An 18371-nucleotide genomic window follows, 5' to 3' on the forward strand; every position below is an offset into this window, starting at 1 on the left:
GAGATACCTAGTACTTCCGATTGGCATTTCCCGAAATTCAGCACATGCACATCAACCTCATCCTGTTGTCTACACATCGACTGGCAAGGAGTCAAGTACGCCTCGCTCTGTCACGATGATCTCGACAGGGATGCTAGCGAGCTGCAGTCGACCAGTCCGGGCAACAACACCTCGTCTGCCTATCGTGCTCAACCTCTGCCCAAGAGCCAATCTCGCCAGTCTCGCATTTCGGGCATCGAGCATTCCATGTATTCTCAGACCTTTTCCTTCACGGAGGAGCTCCTCCTCCTGCTCTTCCCTCTCTCGCTCATCAATCACTCCTCCAGTGACCTTCCAGCCCCATCTCCATGCATCAACGACAAGGCATCGATCATCATCCTCACGAAGCACCACACCCTCCTCTACGCCGTCTCCTCCCGGAGTCGTCACTGAACTTGCATTTCCCAAAGTCCCTAGTCCGCCGACAATCTGGGATAAGGTCTTACCTCGATGGGCGGCTGGAGCGAAGCCTTATTTGTTAATATCCCGGGTGGATAAGCCTATAGGCTGGATATTGCTTTATTGGCCATGTGGTGAGTGTTGTTTCCTCGACAGAGAGGTGTCGTCTCATCGTGGTCACTTGTACCTCTGGCGGCCCATGAACTCCGCGGCGCTCTCGCCTCCATTCTGAGACGATGATAGCAGCTGCAAAATGCAAAACTTGCTCGCTAACTCGCTCCAGCCTGGTCCATTACCATGGCATCAACAGTCCACCACCTTCCACCTACTGTTCCTGCCTTTTACATGACTCTCTTCGCGGTGGGAGCCATGGTCATGCGAGGAGCAGGCTGCACAATCAACGATATGTGGGATCAGAAGTTTGATAAAGCCGTCGAGAGGACCAGATGGAGACCATTAGCCAACGGCGATATGACTCAGTTTCAGGCACTATCCTTCCTGGGCGCTCAATTGAGCGTGGGACTCTTAGTGTTGACTCAAGTGAGTAGGTCGTCGGAAGGACTCGACAAAATTGACATACCGGCCCCTTCAGCTCAACTGGTACTCTATCGTCTTGGGTGCTTCTAGTCTTGGACTGGTAGTTGTCTACCCATTCATGAAGCGCATTACATACTACCCTCAATTCGTCCTGGGTGGGTCTCCTTGATCATCATAAGCAGTCGGGTGGAGTCTAACGGTCCCGGTATGTAGGCCTCGCATTCAATTGGGGAGCCTTCCTTGGATGGTCTGCTGTCACTGGAGCCGTCGACTGGGTAGTCACTGTCCCCATGTACATCGGCGGTGTACTCTGGTGTGTCATGTATGATACAATCTACGCGCATCAGGTGAGGTCACAATTCTCCGAACATCAAAGAAAGGTCCCCCTTCGATGCATCTCATCTGGGAACTCCTCGCTGATGTTTCTGCCATGTTATGCAGGACAAACGAGACGATATTCTGGTCGGAGTCAAATCTATCGCTCTTCGATTCCCATCAGATTCAGCATCTCGAACGCTCATTTCTTCCCTCAGTGCATCATTCGTGGGCCTCATGACTTTGACCGGACATTTGGCTGGGCTAGGACCATGGTACTATGCCATTTCATGTGCTGGAACGGCATTGCACCTTGGATGGCAGTGCAAGACGGTCAATTTTGACAGCCGACCCGACCTGTGGAAAAAGTTTTGCAGCAATGGTTGGCTTGGGGGTCTAGTATGGCTTGGTATAGCTGCCGACTATGTCAGCAGGGTCATGGTGCCGGGTCTGTACTAGGGCGGATCTCGACGGTCGCCACCTGGCGGGAGAAGGGGGTGTCTATAATGGGGAGTCCAATAGGGGCAGAAGACGGACATTGCATTGGCTCTTTGGTCTACAAGAATAGTCCCTGCTGTGTTCAAGGAGTGCCTGAGGATGGTCAGCACTAACGATGCAGTGGTCGACTTACCTCCCAAAAATCTATCTGCGCGTTCCCTCTGCTGCTCCCAAGAATCTCGGAACACGACAATACCGACTAGAATACCAGCCACAAAAAAGACACAAGCTTGCAAGAGCCAAAACGCGCCTGAAAGATGAGAGTCAATCAAAAGGTATGAAGGCTCACCCCAAAATCTCGATCCACAGCACCCAATCAGATGCGCATATTCGCTCGCGTCTGATGAGTTGACCTTCCGAGCCAGCGTGTCCTACGATGAGGAATCAGCTTTGGACATTATCCCTACACATGTGAGACGGCTCACATCGATGATGTCCCAAATGGCATATAGACAAGACATGACGCCAATGAAGAGGATAAAGAAGCGAAGGGCCACAGAGTGCGCGACGAGCCAGGTGATCTAGTATCACCCCCAAGGCGGACGATCAGCTCGCAATGTACGACAGGTCCGGTCGATTCACCACTATCAGAGCCGCCATCATCAGAATCGTGGCGTACGCCACCCAGGATCGCCGAGCCCAGTACAGTGTAATCGCCCACAGCACCAAAAGGACGATCGCCGCGACTTTTGAGGCAGAAGTGTCGAATCCCTGCGATTCCATTAGCGCAGTCATCTCATGACAGCCTCACGACTGTGATCAAGGCGGCGCCAATGAGTGATGAACCGAGATAACCTGCGGGCAGAGTAATCTGATCGGATGGTATCAGCGGACGTCGAGGATTCCGACGTACGGCAGGAATACCTCCTCGCATCCTCGTCGACCCTCCTTCGTTCGGATCCAATTCGATCGATTCAATCTTCGCGCAAGTGAGAACCTGAGGATAATAAGGTATGGTCAGCCTCTAGGATCGACGAGAGGGTCAAGGACAAACTCCAGCCAGAGCGTGGCATCTCAAAAGATGACCATCAGTGTTGAGGCCCATGTCTCGTCAACAAGAGGTCAACTCACAGCTCGTGCATACCGACGACCTGGGGACGACGATCAGCTCGGACGATGAATGGAAAGTTTGAGCTCACTAGTAGCTTGAAGGGATACAGGAGTTTCTCAAGGATCGGCACGTGCCTGGCGAGATGAATAGTCAGCTGGATGAAGACATAGTATACCAGGGCTCACCACTATGATTGTCGTGGTATTATCAGCGCGATGAGAGCTAGCTAACGCATCAAGCGTCTGTCAGGCTACAACTCACCACTGAGACAGTCACGTCAACGGGAGAAATGTCAGGAAAACCGTCAGAACTCACGGATTGCTATAGCCACCACATAGCTGCCCGCAACGATGAGCGTTACCCTAGACGTATGAGCGACACAAGGATCGTCGGGCAACGATAGTAGAGAATCAGTGGCTGCGCCAAAGACTGAAAGGGGTGATGGAGGAATCAACCCACTTTTGAGTATCATTGACTCGTAATCGCTCAGGGACGGCTCGCTTCATAACATGTTCGAGATATGTGTAGTCTCCGTTTAGACTTGGGTTCAGCGCGTCGCTACCCAGTGGGATGATAGGGGACATGGTCGATGAAGTCAACAAATGAACCTGCGACTGAAACAAGGACCTCAAGGCGATCAAGTAGGTGGTGATGGAGGATGTAACGCCAGTCAAGAGGGGTGATTGGTGGTCTTGTTGTCGTCCGTCCTCCCGAGGTGCTCCAGGCTGCTGGACGATACTATATAGACAGGTGATAGGTTGAGTTGTGAGAGAGGATGAGGAGGAAGATGATGTGTTGAATGTTGTGGAAAGAGCCATCAAAGGAAGGGCGAGGTGGGGGTTTTAGAGTGGCACACGGAACACACAAACACAGACACAGCTTGTACCAACGCCTTGAGTGGTATGTGGCTCTTGGAACCCTTACTGCTCCTGAGCTCGATGGTACGACTTGATACAGCCTTCGCACGCGCGGCTCATCCCCCTGCTCGACATGATCTCCGCGGGCGGTCCACTCAAAATCCCAAAATCAGTCGCGGGTTGGCTCATCAAATCTACCTCAAATGCTGGTGACTTCTTGATCAAATGTCAACTTCTTGACCAAATGTCAACTACTCGATCAAGGACCAAGAGCCTCTGCTCTAGGAATGCATGCTCAGCTCTAGCTACTATTTGGATGCTTCCCAAGCTAAGGATCCTCAGGTCCAAGCATAACTGGAGATTTATCAGTTTCGATTCAAAGTCTGTGTTAAAGTGGTACTCACGCTCAGGTCGAACCTTGGCATCGAACTCCTCCGATGACAGAGCCTTCAACTGCATAGCAGACTCCTTCAAGCTGTGCTCGGTTCAGCATCAGCCTTCTTCTTGGAATTCGAACCGACTCACGTCAGACCCTCTTTGTGGGCCTTTTTGGCAATCTTGGCAACATCGTCATAACCCAAGACACTGTTCAAGCAAGTGGCCCTGATGTTTGTCAGCTACGGGGTTTGCCCTGGGCAAAGTAGCTCACAGCATCAGACTCTCGTTCATGATTTTCTTGATCCTCTCTTCGTTGGCTTTGATACCGACCACGCAGTTCTTTGTAAAGCTTCGGGAGCCGTCTGCCAACAAACGGATGGATTGGAGCAGATTCTTGATCATGACGGGCTTGAAGACGTTGAGCTCAAAGTGTCCAGTAGCACCTCCAACAGTGATAGCAGTGTTGTTGCCCATGACCTGGGCGGCGACCATGGTCAAAGCTTCACACTGCGTGGGGTTGACCCTTGAGACGAGTCAGCAAAGCCCAGGCTTGAAAGCTTCTCTGACTCACTTTCCAGGCATGATGGACGAACCAGGCTCGTTTTCTGGCAAGTCGAGTTCGCCAAGACCACAGCGAGGTCCAGATCCAAGGAATCGGATGTCGTTGGCGATCTTCATGTAGCTGACGGCGACGGTATTGAGAGCTCCGGACGCTTCGACAACGGCATCATGCGCGGCAAGGGCTTCAAACTGGAGGTGCCTTCAGCTAGGAATATACTGACAGTGAAGCCGACTCACCTTGTTAGGCGCAGTAACAAATTCGTATCCAGTGATCTTCGAAATTTCTGCGGCGACCTTCTCGTCAAAGCCTTTCTTGGTGTTCAAACCCTTATGAAAATCAGCCTTGAAACTCGATATGACCAACGACGACTCACGGTACCAACAGCTGTACCACCTTGAGCCAACATGCTGAGATGTTTGACTGTCGATTTGACACGGTCGATACCTCTAGCAACCTGAGTGACGTATCCGCTGAATTCCTGGCCCAGAGTCAAGGGGGTCGCATCTTGAAGATGCGTACGTCCGATCTTGATAATGTTCTCGAAAGATTTCTGCTTCTCCAACAGAGCATCGTGAAGCTCCTGCATGGCTGGCAGGAGGTTCGAATTAATCTCAACAACAGCAGCGACGTGCATAGCGGTGGGGAATCTGACCCAGTCAGCGTTGCATCAAAAGTCTACTCACGTATCATTTGAACTTTGACTCATGTTGACGTGGTCGTTCGGATGAACGGGCTTTTTACTTCCCAGCTCGCCTCCCATCATCTCGATGGCTCGGTTGGAAATGACCTCGTTGACGTTCATGTTGGTTTGAGTTCCAGATCCAGTTTGGAAGACGACCAACGGGAACTCGTCAATCAATTTGCCAGAAATGACCTCATCCGCAGCGGCAGCAATGGCCTTGGCAATATCTTCTGGAAGACCATAGGTTGTGTTGACAGTAGCGGCTGCCTTCTTTAGAACTCCAAAGGCTTTGATCAGGGGAGGCGGCATGCGTTCAGTGGGACCACCTGAAGCGCCAAGTCAGTAAAAGGTATGGGAGTTCCGAGAAAGTGTAGCGGGCAGCGTCGCTCGCACATCATACAGACTAGGACAAAGCCATAGTCTGACACATAGCTTCACGTCACCACCACTCACCAATATCAAAATTCATCAAACTTCTCTGTGTCTGAGCACCCCAATACCTCTCCGCTGGGACTTGGAGGTCCCCGAACGTGTCTTTCTCCTTTCGGAACTGCTGCTTCGCCGCCATTATAGATGAGGTAGATGCGAAAGTTCTAGAGGGAGATGCAGCGAGTCTCGAGAGCTGTTGGTGACGGAGCCAAGCAGCCAAAAAGTCAGCAGTGTCTCATGATTTCATTCGGATATCACAGTAGATCCCATTAGCCGAGAGAGAGAGAGAGAGAGAGAGAGAGAGAGGAGACAAGAATGGATATAGCTAGTCCATCGCATACCCGAGGCTGCTGTCACTCACGCCAGATGCCGATCTTGAAGCCAATCTGGGGATCATGGAAGGCGAGGAACGTCAGTGAGTGAGTGAGGGAGGGAGGCAGGCAGGGCGGTCAAGGTGGACGGTGATCGCTGGCCTCGTGAGCGCTGGCAAAAACGAAGATATCGGGTCGGTCCGCATTGAATCATGATGAATCACGTGACTCCTCAGCCTATCTCCGAACAATTCCGGTCAGACGCGACTGGCTTTCTTTCATCGCGTCTACACACCAAATCATTTCAATTTTGTACATCTTCTCTCTCGTGTCTTGTCTGCCGCTGCTACTCGCCCGCCCATCTGGTGCCCATATCCTGTACTGACCATGTCTGAGAAGTGAGCCGCCCTGATTCGATATGACCCGCAGCTCACGACGAAAGCAGGCCCATCATCCGCAGGACATACGGAAAGATCTCGAAGCCTTCTTCCTCGAGCTCGGCCATACTTTTCTTTCCTGATCCCGTGGGATCATCTAGCAACGACAACAGTCAGAATAGGTCTCTGCTGCTTCAAGACGCAGGTCCTCGTTCATCTTCACCTTTACTGTCCTCTATCTTAGGAACTCCAAACGGGTCGACCGATCGGGCAGAAGATGTTTTCGCTGCGGGATCATCGTCACCAATGCAGAGGCGTAGTTCACCCTCTCCTCTATTAGACGATATCGATCTCAAGAAGGCGTCTGGAATCGCGAGCTCAATTCTCAGACAGGTGAGCACACAATCGAGCCTCAAAAGCTTCTTCGGTATACCCTCAAGCACCAAGCGACCACTCAAACCTACTCATACGGTATCATCTCCCACCACGACCGCACCAGCCTCTAATGCACGTGCCGAATCCTCGAAATCTGCTCGGCATCTCACTCAGATGCATCTCACCCATCTGCCATTGTTTCATACCTGCAAAGAATGCTCTATGTCGTATCTTCGTGGAGGAGGAGAGGACGAATCGGTGCATGCGAAGCATCATTTGAGGGTTGTTCACGGTATTCCATGGGATGGTCTTGGAAAATCGTCCAAAGCCTCAAAGTCTGCCTCAAGAGGAGTATCTGGATCGTCGTCAGAGAGATCGCAAGTCAAGTCCGGCGGATGGACGGTTGTGCAGAGCGATGTGGAGTTTGGGCAGGGTAAACAGCGAGGCGTGGGTAGGGTGGTCATGTGCGATGGATCATGGGGAGGTACCAAGGCAAGTGTACAGCTGATGTTAATATATTCCTCGCTGATCAGACATCACCTCAGCTTCTCGAGATCTGCCATATGGTCGACACTGTGCTATCTGCACCTGCCCTTCCAACACCAATCCTCGATACCTGTAAAATTTTTCTTTTCCTCACTACCTCACCTGCACCTTCCGGAAAGCGTCTCAGACCGGGATCATCTGCCAAAGGTTCAAACAAAGAAAGGATCGTCAGCGTCGTCGTTGCTCAGCCCATCAAGACAGCTATGCGTGTGCTGAAGGAAATGGAGAGTGTCGATCATCAGGTGGACAGTGGTGGTGGGGTTGTATGCGAGTGAGTTCTCATCTCTCAACCGGGATGCTACTGACCGATGCCTCCCCAGTCCAACTCTTCTACCAACGCCTCTAGGGATCCACCGACTGTTCACTGTGCCGGCGTACAGGAACTTGTCGCTCTCGAGGACTCTCCTGAACGCTGCCTGTGAACACACGATCTACGGAATGACCATAGATCCGAGTAAAGGCCATGTTGCCTTCAGCCAGCCTACCGATAGCGGGAAAAAGGTCATGCTCAAATGGGGTGGGGGGTCGATCAGGGTATTCGTGGATGATGAGAGACAGCTCTAGATGTTATAACGAAGAGGTCGAGCAGTGAAACATACTTAGACGATGATGACCCTTCCCGATCTGCATGCATGGTCCAGAATCATCGTCATCTGTCGGACGTCATGTGTAGATGCAATCATTCAACCCTTTACACCCCCAGCTTTGCCATTATAAATACTGCCCCGAATGCTTTCGTCTTTTCTCTTCTCTACTTCAACATCCACAACTACCCCTGTCGAACACCCACACACCCACACACCCACACACCCACACACCCACACACCCACACACCCACACACGCACAGACCCACACACGCACAGACGCACCCACACACCACCGCCCCACCGCTCCGTTGCACATCTTTTCAAAGTCCGAACAAGATGTCCGCCCCTGGTCCTGCTAGTGAGCCGGATATGAGCCTGGAGAAAGTGCGAGAAGTCTTGCAGGGGATGTCCTTGGACCGAGACCTGGATCAGACGTGAGTGGCCCGCAATTGTCGCAAGCTGCACAGCTAAGTGTCACATGTCTTAGAACCAAGGACTTTTTCAAGTTGATGATCATTCACTTCGGCCGGCCATTTTGGCAACAGCACGGGGATCTAATGCTGGCCAAGGCAATAGGGCGGTACTGCCAGTACATGGTAAAGTTCCCTTCACTTCCACAGTCCAAGCTCATCATTTGTGCAATAGCCTCCTCCAGGCTTGTTCTCTCAAAGACTCACCGCCGCTATCCTAGCTAGCAGGCAAGACAGAGAAAGAGAAGAGGAAGAAGAAAATAAGTCTTCGAAGGGGCGCTCAGCTTAGCCGTCTTGCTCCGCATGAGGCCAGACGAGTGTACTGTTTCGACAGAGAGATAGAAATGTAGTGGTCTGAGCCTGATATATGAGTGCATGTGTATTGAGTTTGCCTTTCATTCAGAGACGTAGTATGCAGTGAAACGTCATGGTGTCACTGGCAACGCCAGGCCTTGCTAGCAAAACAGCTTAGGTCTGAATGCATAACGCGCGTGTATGAGATCGTGATTGCTGTAATGAGAAACGATAGTACTCGTGCCAACTTCTTTCATCTTCTCTCCCTCTTGACGTATCTGGACGGCTCTCATCCTACGTTCTGATTGTAAGATAACATAACCATTCATTACTCACACTCATTATTGCCCACCCACAACTTCCTTCGGGGATGCGCCAGATGCATTCTCATTCCTCTTCTGCTTCTCCCGCTTCATCCTCGCCGGTCCCGTCTTGAGCTGTTTTCCAGGCCTCGAGGCTCGACGTCGCGTTTTCGGGCCCGTTGACTTGAGAGTCTTTTTGGCCTTTGGGTACCATCTTTTGTGCTCCTCTGGAGAGCTCATGAGCCAGGGTGGAGCATTCATATCATCCTTCGGAAGGACCAGTGGTGTAGGCGCCCCCTCGATTGCGGCGCTCACGGTAATTTTCGCCTCAGTTGCAGTGGATAGTCCTGCACCGTGGAGTAGCTGCGTGATCTCATCCACCGTCTCCTCAGCCTCTCTCTTGATAAGCTTCCAGCCATCAAAATGCTCCCATAGTTGAGGTGCGCCGTTTTCATAAAGCCCATAAGGACATGGAAGGTCCCGAAGCCGTATCTTTCCCTCAGGATCGTAAGTGTTCCGAAAGTGGTGGAAATACCTGACGACCTTCTCGTGCACGAAGAACTTCATCCAGGTCCATTCTTCGCCCGCCAGTGGCCACGGCATTCGCGTCTCAATATATTCGCCGTAATCGTGACCAGCTCTTGTGTTATAAGGATACAAGGGGCAGTCCATGATGAAGACTAGGTCGATGCGGAAGGTCGGTTATCGGAGTGGGTGTGGGTGAAGTAAGAATCGATGATTTTGGAAGCACTGTGCGCAGAGTTTTCAAGTCGACTGAGAGATAGAAGTCACAGGCCAAAGTCCTGGGGAGTTGTCTTCAATGCTGTCGTTATAACCTGACGTTGCAGCCGATACGATTCAGCACGCACAGATAAACAATTCGCCTCTATGTACCACCCAAAAAATAAAAGAGGAGAAGAGGGTGAGACTCGCATCAGCTGATCCTGTATGAATGGGATCGATCTACTGGGACGTAATTTTCAGCATTTGAATTGTTTCTGGACGATAAGTGGAGGGATAGCGAGACCTCGATTGGGATTGGACTTCGCAAGCTGTACAGCTTTATAGCCAAGACCTGAGGAGAAAGATAGCGTTACATTCAACAGAGGGGACTTGCGACGAAGGATACTGGCTGACTATTCAGTCCACCACGGGTTGTATGAATGGGACAGCCTCTATCAGAGGGAAGAGGCTAAACTAGGACAGATTGGGTGTGTCCAGTCTCTATATGTCGATGGGAAAGGCTGATGGATATATAAGGCTGCCTGTTCATCCAACTTCTTCTCCAGCTCTCTCGAAGTTCAAATCAATTGCGACTTACTCTACGAACAAAGTCACATCGCTTGCGATTCCCCTAGTCATTCACACAACTTCTCATCAAGCTATCTTAATCGAAGGAATTACACTGTGACCTTGGAGCAACTCGTGTCCTGCCCACATCCAACGCCATACCTAACAAATTCGCCCCCCCCCCCCTTTTCCCGGCCCCAACTCCCATATTTCACGGTACCTACCCTCTCCCACACTACCTGCAACAACACCTTTTTCTTTCCTAAAACCATAAAATGTCCTCAACTTCTGGTAACAAGAACATTACTATCACCAAGAGGAATGCCCAATCAGTCTTCGATGGGATGTCTCTCGACAGGGACCTCCCACAGGAGTAAGTAATCCTCAATCGCAGGGCCTTGCGGTGCTGATATATGTCCCCTCAGCACGAAGAACGTGATCAAGTACGCAATGCTAAAATCGGATCCTCTTGTTATGCCCCACCATTTTAACAAGATCATCGCCAAGGAGGTAGTAGGGCGACACTGCGAAGAGAAGGTGAGATTGTCTGCATAAGATTACAATCAAGGCTAAGAGTCCATGAACAGCCCCCTGTCGGGATTTTCTCCCCTCTGATTGAGACCTCGATCAAAGCTGGACGATTGTATCGAAATGGCGACCAGCAGGCGAGAAGCTGCCTGACGACAGAAGCGTCAGAGATCTATCCCATGTGCCAACGCTTGCCGGAAGAGCTCGTCTCCACATTGGTCGGCGAGGATCATTACGACGCTCTCATTAAGCACTCGAAGGAGCTCGCAGAGGATCGCTCCAAAGGTCCGAACAAGCGAAAGGCAAAGTGATGCTACCTAGAACAATGGGTCGGTTTCGGTTTCAAGATTGATAGTGCTTGTCTATATGTATTGCGTGTGACTGACATGACCTAGTCCTTACTCAAGTGTCTCACAACGACGTCGCAATACCGTTTACTCACTTCTACCGCCACACCCATTGATGCTACGTTGGAAGAAATAGGCGGGTGACTAGACCACCTCTAAAAATAGGCGCAACCTCGGCCGGATGGACGCGAGGTACCTCACTGACTCCGGCTTGATACTATATGACCCCTTGCTGTCACTCTAAATCGCAACACGACGCCGAAGAAAGCCCTGTCAACATGTCTATGGACGGCGATCTCATCGCCATCGTTAACAAGCTACAGGATACGTTCAACAATATTGGAGGTGATGCCGTAGACTTGCCTCAAATCGTGGTCGTTGGATCACAGTCATCTGGGAAATCCTCAGTCCTAGAGACCATAGTGGGACGAGACTTTCTGCCTCGAGGATCAGGCATCGTCACTCGACGTCCGCTCGTCCTCCAGCTCATACACACTCCTTCAAATCCGTCTTCCCGTCTTCAGCCATCTTCCACTTCCACATTCCGCCGCAGTCCTCGTATGGGAAACTCTTTACCCCCTCAGCCTGACGATGGATACTTACCCAACCTCGACAACTCTCCTTCGGCAGGCGGTTCTGGAGGTGCAGGTATCATGCGACCTGGTGGCAAGACCATGGGCGGTAGTACTGGTGCAGAGTATGCTGAATTCCTGCACATTAACAAGAGATTCACGGATTTCGACGAAATTAGGAAGGAGATTGAAGCGGAGACTTACCGTGTAGCTGGGCAGAACAAAGTATGTCTGTCAGAGCCGGAGATGAGCTCACGACACCCAGGGTGTCTCCAAGCTTCCGATCAACCTCAAAATTTACGGGCCTGGAGTGTTGAATCTCACCCTTGTGGATTTGCCTGGTTTGACAAAGGTGCCAGTGGGGGACCAACCTACGGATATTGAGCGCCAGATCAAGTCTCTGGTGGTCGACTACATCTCGAAGCCAAATTCGTGAGATACAGGGTCTCTTCGATTCGTTATCTGACCCGATGTCGATCAGAGTCATCCTTGCCGTATCACCCGCCAATGTGGACCTTGCCAATTCGGACGCACTCAAGGTCGCTAGGTCTGTCGATCCACGAGGTCTCCGAACTCTTGGGGTGTTGACCAAGCTGGATCTCATGGATGCTGGGACTAACGCTATTGATGTCCTGACTGGCAGGACATACCCGTTGAAACTTGGTTTCGTTGGAGTTGTCAACCGCAGTCAGCAGGATATCAATGTGGACCTACCAATGGAGGATGCAAGGAGGAAGGAGGAAGAGTTTTTCAAGAATCATCCCGTGTACAAGAACATGTCTTACCGATGCGGCACGAAGTTCCTGGCCAAGACGCTCAACAACGTGAGTTAGTCGAGTCTCCTCTGTGCTAATATCTTCCAGGTGCTCATGAATCATATCCGGGAGAAACTTCCAGATATGAAGGCTCGCTTGAACACTCTGATGGGTCAAACTCAGCAGGAGCTCAACGCTTTTGGGGATGCGACCTTCCTCGGCGAGCAACACCGAGTAGGTTCTGACATCTATCTCCGGACTTCGTATTGATCATCTCAGGGTTCACTCATTTTGAAACTCATGACCGAATTCTCTAAAGACTTCGTGTCCTCCATCGAGGGAACGTCTCTCGAGATCTCTACGAAAGAGCTTTGTGGAGGAGCCCGAGTGTATTACATCTTCAACGACGTCTTTGGCACCGCACTGCAAAAGATCGATCCCACTCAAAATCTGACGCTCATGGATATTCGTACGGCCATCCGGAATTCGACAGGACCTCGACCGAGCTTGTTCGTGCCTGAAGTCGCTTTCGATCTATTGGTCAAGCCGCAAATCAAGCTCCTTGAGCCTCCCAGTCTGAGATGTGTGGAGCTGGTGTACGAGGAACTCATGAAAATCTGTCACAATTGTACCAGTCCAGTAGGTCCTCCTCCCAAGTCCGAGACGTGACGAGCTCATAAGACCCCTAGGAGCTCCAGCGATTCCCTAGATTAGGCAGTCAGCTCGTCGAAGTCGTCTCTGAGCTCCTGAGAGAGCGTCTTGGACCCACTTCGGAATACGTATCCAGCTTGATCCAAATCCAGGCAGCGTACATCAACACGAATCATCCAGACTTCCAAGCTGGGTCCGCCGCTATCGCTCGAGAGGGCGCTCCTTCGTCAGCACCCTTGAAGAAGGTGAGAGTATACCATGCACAAGCACTGATGCGGCAGATTCCCTCTCACCACAACAGTGCACCGGAAAACAACGATGATTCATCCAGCTCGTCTGATGGAGCTCAGTCAGTCCCGAACGGCTACATACTAGGACATCACCCGCGCTCGGCCTCCGCATCCGTACCCGACGGTCGTCGACCAAAAGTCAAGAAGGACATGGCGGCGAGCCATGACGAGAAGGCCCTGCTGAACGAGAAATCCAGACATCATAGGACATCATCGGCGTATCAACAGTCATCAGATCACCTCCTGCCTCCTACCATCAATGCACCACCCGGCGGACCCCATTCTGCCAAAGAGACATTCTTGAACTACTTCTTTGGTGGACCAAATGGTGTTCCTACGATTTCGTCAGATTCTGAAGCTACCATGTCCCGTCCCAGTGAAGGTCGATCCGAGAGAAAAGCACTCAAGCCCCCTCCAAGCTCCTTCAACCGAGACGTTCTGCCCGATCTGGGAACCAGGCGTCGGGGAGGCAGTAAGGATGGTATGGCTGCTTTCGATATGAAGTCTTTGGGCAAACACATCGAGCAGGTAAGCCCAATCGAGAATTCACGGTGCCCTTCTGACTTTCGTCATAGAACACTGCAGATCAACCTCTCAATCTGACTCCCAGGGAAGAAATGGAGACTACTTTGATACGCTCCCTGATTGCAAGCTACTTCAACATTGTGCGACAGTCAATTCAAGATCTCGTGCCAAAAGCTATTATGCACTTGCTGGTAAGCTCCCTGACCCCGAAAGTATACGCCTCAGCTCATCCAACTTTCAGGTGAACTTTTCCCGAGACTCGGTTCAGCAGAGATTAGTCACTTCATTGTACAAGCCTGACCTCTTTGCGGAGCTTCTGTTCGAAGACGAAGCTTTGGTGACCGAGAGAGCCCGAGTCAAGGCTCTTCTGGACGCTTACAAGGAGGGCTTCCGGGTCCTGAGCGAGGTATCTCTCAAATCGACTTAGGAGCGCTTCACAAAGCATACGATAGACACGAGCGCTCAGAAATTTTCATAGACTTGTTTCAGTTTACATTCAACCAGATTACAATCTGTATAACAAGCATATCACGAATGCATGAAGCTGCGGACGACAAGTGTGCGTGTAAGTTCATATCTTGAGGTTGACATTCCACTTGGGAAGTCGCCGTACAGCCAACTACATGTGAAAGGTATCGAGTCAGACATCCTCGTACACCTCTTCAGCTCCGCGCTCTGGATCCCGTATTGCAGTGACAGGACGCCGATCTCTTGCGAGGCACTTGACTCTTGGCGATGAGCCTCGATCCGCTGATACCGAACCAAGAGTCGATGACGATTGGCCGTAGTAGAGTACTGCAAATCCTCTTGTTAATGTTCTCGAGCTATAGATCAAAGACATGTCAATCTGAGATCGGCTGGACGCAACCGCGATCGAACTTCATATCGAGACATCTTTCAGCCTGGTCTGGATGACTGGCGACTCATCGCTGTTGGCTAATAAGACGAGTGACAGGAAGTCGACTTCGCCCCAACTCGGTCGATATGCTAAATTAGACACATCAAATCTGACGATCTGTCGTCGAGAATGGATTAGATCGGAGCGAGAGAAAACTGGTAAGCCATTTCAAGACTGTCGCGTGGAGCGCCGCCAGCCTGTAGATAAGCCCTAACGTGCCTGAGCTCATCGTGATCGTCATGTAGCATGTCATCAACAGACGCTATTGAATGTGGCAAAACACTCATGCGTGTGTCTAGCGTGTCCTCCGCCTTTCAGTATCAAAGCAATAGGTGATTCTAGCGCGTCCGTCTCTGCAGGACCGAGGAGCGAACCATACTGATTTGAGACACAGAAATAACGATAGGAAGCGATAGGTCTCGTAAGATCTGTACTGAGCTTTGACACGACGGAAAAGCTACGAAAGAGTCCTCATCCCTTGCCTTGAAGTATACGCATTCAGGTCCAATTACCTGACACCCTCACCCCGACTAATTTGACAATCTCTCCTATCTTACGTATCTCATCTGTCGGACGCTGAACATCATCGCGTTCCCATGCCGCCAACAGTTCCTCGTCTGGCTGTCCTCTCATTTCCGCAACAATAGCGAGCAATGTGAGGGCTTGTAATCGGAGATCTCTTGCAGAAATATCGCCTGCGATAAGCAGAGCTTGACGAAGGTGGGCCTCTGCTGCAGAGCTGTCTTCAGAGTTGACATCGAGCTTGGCCTTGGCGAGTACCAACAAGGCGCGGCAGGTATTCTCCTGATTGCCTTCATTGAGAATCTTCAAAGGTCAGCTTAAGCCTATTCGCACCCGCCTCACCTGCTCCCAGATCGCCTCAACCTCTTCCATGGCTCTAGCCGCCATGCCCTGTCCTTCGATGCACAAAAGGACTTCCGCAAGTTGTACGATTCCCTTGCGGTACAGTGGCCACAAACCAAGTTCCGCCGATAAATGTACAGCGGAAAGGACGTGGGGTAAAAGGACATGGGGCGGAAAGTCTGCATTCTGATGCAGCTTCGTCAGCCATGGTCCACCATCAAGTCCTCACCTTCAATTTTCTTGCCTTCAGCAGACTGGCTTGGACCTCCTCGTGTGCCAGCGGAACGCCTCTCAGACTCGGGTCGCTCATACCCGACAGTTCCAAGGATTGACCAAGCTCGCGAGTGTTCGCACCAGGGCCAAGTCGGACAGATAACTCGTCAGGTGGCTTCAGGGCAACCAAGAGATCCATGGCTTCAACATCGCCCCTGCTACCATCAACTACCAATCTAGACGCCGTTGACGACAAGAACCCACGAGAGCGACACCCACAACTCCAGGGTCGACCACACTTTCCTCGCCCAGCGATGGTACATGGCAAGAGACATGTGATCGAGACTGTCGAAGTCCAACAATATGCCCAAGGCGTCGATACATCGTCCGGAACTCGCGGCCTGGAGTGCATCAGAATATCGCTCGACAAGCATCTTCCCAAGAAGGACCGCGTGGCAAATCCGGCAGCGGCACTGTTGACAAACCAGCACTGTCTAGAGTCTGGGCAAATAGGAGGTCTGGACCTAAATGGCCCATATCCGAGATTGCCACCCCTCTGACGCAAGAGATGTCAGATTTTGCCTACTCACCCTTTCGGCTCTCGACAGCAAGACTGTTAACCTAGTATCGGCGTCGCCCGCAGCATCCTTAATAGCTAGGTCTTCATGAAGCTCTGCCAGATCATGACATCCTACACCACTCAGCGCAAATTGCTCAGATCTGCCCACCTATCATGCTCCACAGTCCTGCTTGTGTTGCATGCCAAGGCGCAAGTGGGAACGGTCGGTACGGCTTGATTCCTTGCTTCCCTTCTCTCTTCCCCTCGGACTTGGCCATGAGATCTTCGTGACGTGCAAGAGTGAGGTGGATACGCCGCATGGCCACATGTACCGGCTCAGCCTGTCCGTTTCAGCTTTGATAACCGTTGCAGACTTTTGCTTACCATGTCCAGCGCAGTCTTGATTGACCAAAGATCAACGAATGGCGTTGCAGGAGTTTGCAGTTTGCCTTCAGCCAAAGGCTGCTGATAAATACGCGGACTCTCGTCTGGTAGAAATGCAGCGCTATTTGTCTCCGCCTGCAGGCGATACCGTAGACTATATCGGAATCAGTGTCAGAGCCCTGGGAGTTGCCACATACCTCATGCATTGCCTCAGGCATGGCTTGTCATTTTCTGCTCGAGCCACACGAATCGCTTCATCGATAGCCTGGTATGCATCAGCGGTGATTGAAGACGTCATACGTACCGCTTTGGCGGAAGAAATACCACCCTGAGAATAGTGAAAAGTCGCTAGGTTGAGAAGCGCATGTTGGTGCTGCCCCTTACTGCGATACTGTCAGCGAATGCCATCGATCTACCAAGAACTTTACGGACTTTCCAGCTGCGGGGAATTGATAGTCGTAGAATCGTCTGAGCGAAGTGAGAGCCTTGGCATAGTCTCCGTTCTCTGTAGCGTTCTGGAATCTCATCGCAATAGTGAGTTACTACCTGATGATGCCCACTCACTCCTGCATAGTGTTCGACCGCTTGTCCGAAGTCTCTTCCATCGCTGCCCGGCGGTTGAGAGACCAGAGATGAGAAGATGTTCTCGACGGTCCAGGTGCTACACCGCACCAAGCTCCGACTTGGACGGAAAGCTGAGAGGTTTCGTCGAAAGAGAGTTTGCGAAGAGTCAAAAGAATGCCTCGAAGAAATAGGCCAAATGGCGAACGTCGTTCCTGGTATTGATTAGCCAGGTTTGTTTGCGACACCTCCTGAATCGCTCACGATTGGTTCGGGCAGCTCTGTGAGATCTTCCTCGTCATCTTCGTTCATCCTGACTCGGACATCCTTCTCCAGATCTGCGCGCCATTAGTACCTTGATGAGTACAGCCTCTCACTATCGAGGAAAGCACATCCCTCCGCTATGTCCTCAAATTGTGTGGCCTAGACGAAAGTCAGTCCTCAAACTTTGCGTCGGCACTCACAAAGGTCTCTAACCATGACTCAAAGTTCTCCGCATCCGCTCTGTCATGCGCAATGAGCTGACCCCGACTCCGGACCTTTTCGTTCAATCTGGCTATGCTGGCACATTCGGACTCAACGAGACTGTCGACCTCTGCTTTGAGGTTATCATAGGTTCGGGCAATGTACCCAACCTAGAGGCGTTAGCGAATGTTTTCAAGATCCATCGCGGTGCTATACCTCATAGATCTCCCTGGCAACGAGTTGAAGGATGGAGCTGATGAACGCCGCCGAATAGATATTAATCGGTGCTCCCTCCGAGTTGATGGGATGGACTCTGACCAACAAATACGCCAGAGCAAGGTGGAGCGGGAGCTCAAATTCCGGTGCTCTATGGACTACACCTCCATTAGATCGTCTCGATCTCTTCGGAGGCGATGAAAGACTCGTGTTCATGCTCGACTAGGCGAATGAAGATGAATA

General features: G+C 51.3%; 9 protein-coding genes across 9 annotated transcripts; 5 read left to right on the plus strand and 4 right to left on the minus strand.

The window, feature by feature from the left end:
- Positions 1–7: 7 nt before the first annotated feature.
- BD324DRAFT_487107 (UbiA prenyltransferase family-domain-containing protein) lies at positions 8–2047 on the plus strand. The gene is made up of 5 exons (XM_022012919.1): positions 8–572; positions 722–978; positions 1031–1130; positions 1189–1322; positions 1417–2047. The coding sequence occupies exons 1-5, from the start codon at positions 116–118 to the stop codon at positions 1747–1749; spliced, it is 1281 nt and encodes a 426-aa protein (XP_021870399.1). The 5' UTR covers positions 8–115; the 3' UTR covers positions 1750–2047.
- Positions 1746–3311, minus strand: BD324DRAFT_580813 (peptidase M50B-like-domain-containing protein; the record flags this gene model as incomplete). The annotated part of the gene is made up of 10 exons (XM_022013465.1): positions 1746–2038; positions 2078–2159; positions 2214–2309; positions 2371–2499; positions 2540–2599; positions 2642–2725; positions 2783–2801; positions 2860–2879; positions 2928–2973; positions 3151–3311. 10 exons carry the CDS (start codon positions 3309–3311, stop codon positions 1746–1748), a joined length of 990 nt encoding a protein of 329 aa, XP_021870400.1.
- A 713-nt stretch (positions 3312–4024) lies between these two features.
- Positions 4025–5886, minus strand: BD324DRAFT_642506 (putative fumarate hydratase; the record flags this gene model as incomplete). The annotated part of the gene is made up of 9 exons (XM_022017488.1): positions 4025–4050; positions 4101–4171; positions 4222–4299; positions 4346–4597; positions 4646–4824; positions 4873–4962; positions 5010–5283; positions 5320–5644; positions 5772–5886. The coding sequence occupies 9 exons, from the start codon at positions 5884–5886 to the stop codon at positions 4025–4027; spliced, it is 1410 nt and encodes a 469-aa protein (XP_021870401.1).
- Positions 5887–6445: 559 nt separating this feature from the next.
- Positions 6446–7920, plus strand: BD324DRAFT_651542 (hypothetical protein; the record flags this gene model as incomplete). Its single annotated transcript, XM_022018349.1, has 4 exons — positions 6446–6456; positions 6504–7308; positions 7356–7627; positions 7677–7920. The coding sequence occupies 4 exons, from the start codon at positions 6446–6448 to the stop codon at positions 7918–7920; spliced, it is 1332 nt and encodes a 443-aa protein (XP_021870402.1).
- Positions 7921–8043: 123 nt separating this feature from the next.
- BD324DRAFT_487185 (hypothetical protein) lies at positions 8044–8863 on the plus strand. The gene is made up of 2 exons (XM_022012920.1): positions 8044–8378; positions 8432–8863. Exons 1-2 carry the CDS (start codon positions 8086–8088, stop codon positions 8637–8639), a joined length of 501 nt encoding a protein of 166 aa, XP_021870403.1. The 5' UTR covers positions 8044–8085; the 3' UTR covers positions 8640–8863.
- A 2-nt stretch (positions 8864–8865) lies between these two features.
- On the minus strand, positions 8866–9955 carry BD324DRAFT_628239 (hypothetical protein). Its single transcript, XM_022016100.1, has 2 exons — positions 9045–9955; positions 8866–9009 (listed from the first exon to the last, which is right to left on the minus strand). The coding sequence occupies exon 1, from the start codon at positions 9680–9682 to the stop codon at positions 9050–9052; it is 633 nt and encodes a 210-aa protein (XP_021870404.1). The 5' UTR covers positions 9683–9955; the 3' UTR covers positions 8866–9009; positions 9045–9049.
- Positions 9956–10575: 620 nt separating this feature from the next.
- On the plus strand, positions 10576–11139 carry BD324DRAFT_651544 (hypothetical protein; the record flags this gene model as incomplete). The annotated part of the gene is made up of 3 exons (XM_022018350.1): positions 10576–10673; positions 10726–10837; positions 10888–11139. The coding sequence occupies 3 exons, from the start codon at positions 10576–10578 to the stop codon at positions 11137–11139; spliced, it is 462 nt and encodes a 153-aa protein (XP_021870405.1).
- A 314-nt stretch (positions 11140–11453) lies between these two features.
- On the plus strand, positions 11454–14395 carry BD324DRAFT_608989 (putative Dynamin protein dnm1; the record flags this gene model as incomplete). The annotated part of the gene is made up of 9 exons (XM_022014136.1): positions 11454–11972; positions 12013–12179; positions 12229–12571; positions 12611–12736; positions 12782–13141; positions 13192–13398; positions 13435–13971; positions 14019–14159; positions 14210–14395. 9 exons carry the CDS (start codon positions 11454–11456, stop codon positions 14393–14395), a joined length of 2586 nt encoding a protein of 861 aa, XP_021870406.1.
- Positions 14396–15090: 695 nt separating this feature from the next.
- On the minus strand, positions 15091–18370 carry BD324DRAFT_628244 (anaphase-promoting complex subunit 5-domain-containing protein). The gene is made up of 15 exons (XM_022016101.1): positions 18129–18370; positions 17912–18082; positions 17825–17870; positions 17712–17785; positions 17451–17662; positions 17319–17408; positions 17191–17269; positions 17084–17151; positions 16887–17040; positions 16672–16843; positions 16534–16634; positions 16208–16344; positions 15960–16158; positions 15731–15916; positions 15091–15691 (listed from the first exon to the last, which is right to left on the minus strand). The coding sequence occupies exons 1-15, from the start codon at positions 18342–18344 to the stop codon at positions 15365–15367; spliced, it is 2232 nt and encodes a 743-aa protein (XP_021870407.1). The 5' UTR covers positions 18345–18370; the 3' UTR covers positions 15091–15364.
- Position 18371: the final 1 nt, after the last annotated feature.

Source organism: Kockovaella imperatae, assembly GCF_002102565.1.
Source record: "Kockovaella imperatae strain NRRL Y-17943 chromosome Unknown BD324scaffold_8, whole genome shotgun sequence".
Taxonomy (NCBI): domain Eukaryota; kingdom Fungi; phylum Basidiomycota; class Tremellomycetes; order Tremellales; family Cuniculitremaceae; genus Kockovaella; species Kockovaella imperatae.

Excerpts from the sequence above, each read along its gene's own strand:
- BD324DRAFT_487107 (XM_022012919.1), top strand. The coding sequence starts at position 116 with ATGATCTCGACAGGGATGCTAGCGAGCTGCAGTCGACCAGTCCGGGCA. Across the intron at positions 573-721 it reads ATTGCTTTATTGGCCATGTG|CCTGGTCCATTACCATGGCA; the intron begins GTGAGTGTTGTT and ends AACTCGCTCCAG. Across the intron at positions 1,323-1,416 it reads ATACAATCTACGCGCATCAG|GACAAACGAGACGATATTCT; the intron begins GTGAGGTCACAA and ends CATGTTATGCAG.
- BD324DRAFT_487185 (XM_022012920.1), top strand. The coding sequence starts at position 8,086 with ATGCTTTCGTCTTTTCTCTTCTCTACTTCAACATCCACAACTACCCCT. Across the intron at positions 8,379-8,431 it reads GACCGAGACCTGGATCAGAC|AACCAAGGACTTTTTCAAGT; the intron begins GTGAGTGGCCCG and ends CACATGTCTTAG.
- BD324DRAFT_628239 (XM_022016100.1), bottom strand. The coding sequence starts at position 9,682 with ATGGACTGCCCCTTGTATCCTTATAACACAAGAGCTGGTCACGATTAC.
- BD324DRAFT_628244 (XM_022016101.1), bottom strand. The coding sequence starts at position 18,344 with ATGAACACGAGTCTTTCATCGCCTCCGAAGAGATCGAGACGATCTAAT. Across the intron at positions 16,345-16,533 it reads TGCTGTCGAGAGCCGAAAGG|GCCGCGAGTTCCGGACGATG; the intron begins GTGAGTAGGCAA and ends GATGCACTCCAG. Across the intron at positions 15,692-15,730 it reads TTGAGGCGATCTGGGAGCAG|ATTCTCAATGAAGGCAATCA; the intron begins GTGAGGCGGGTG and ends TGACCTTTGAAG.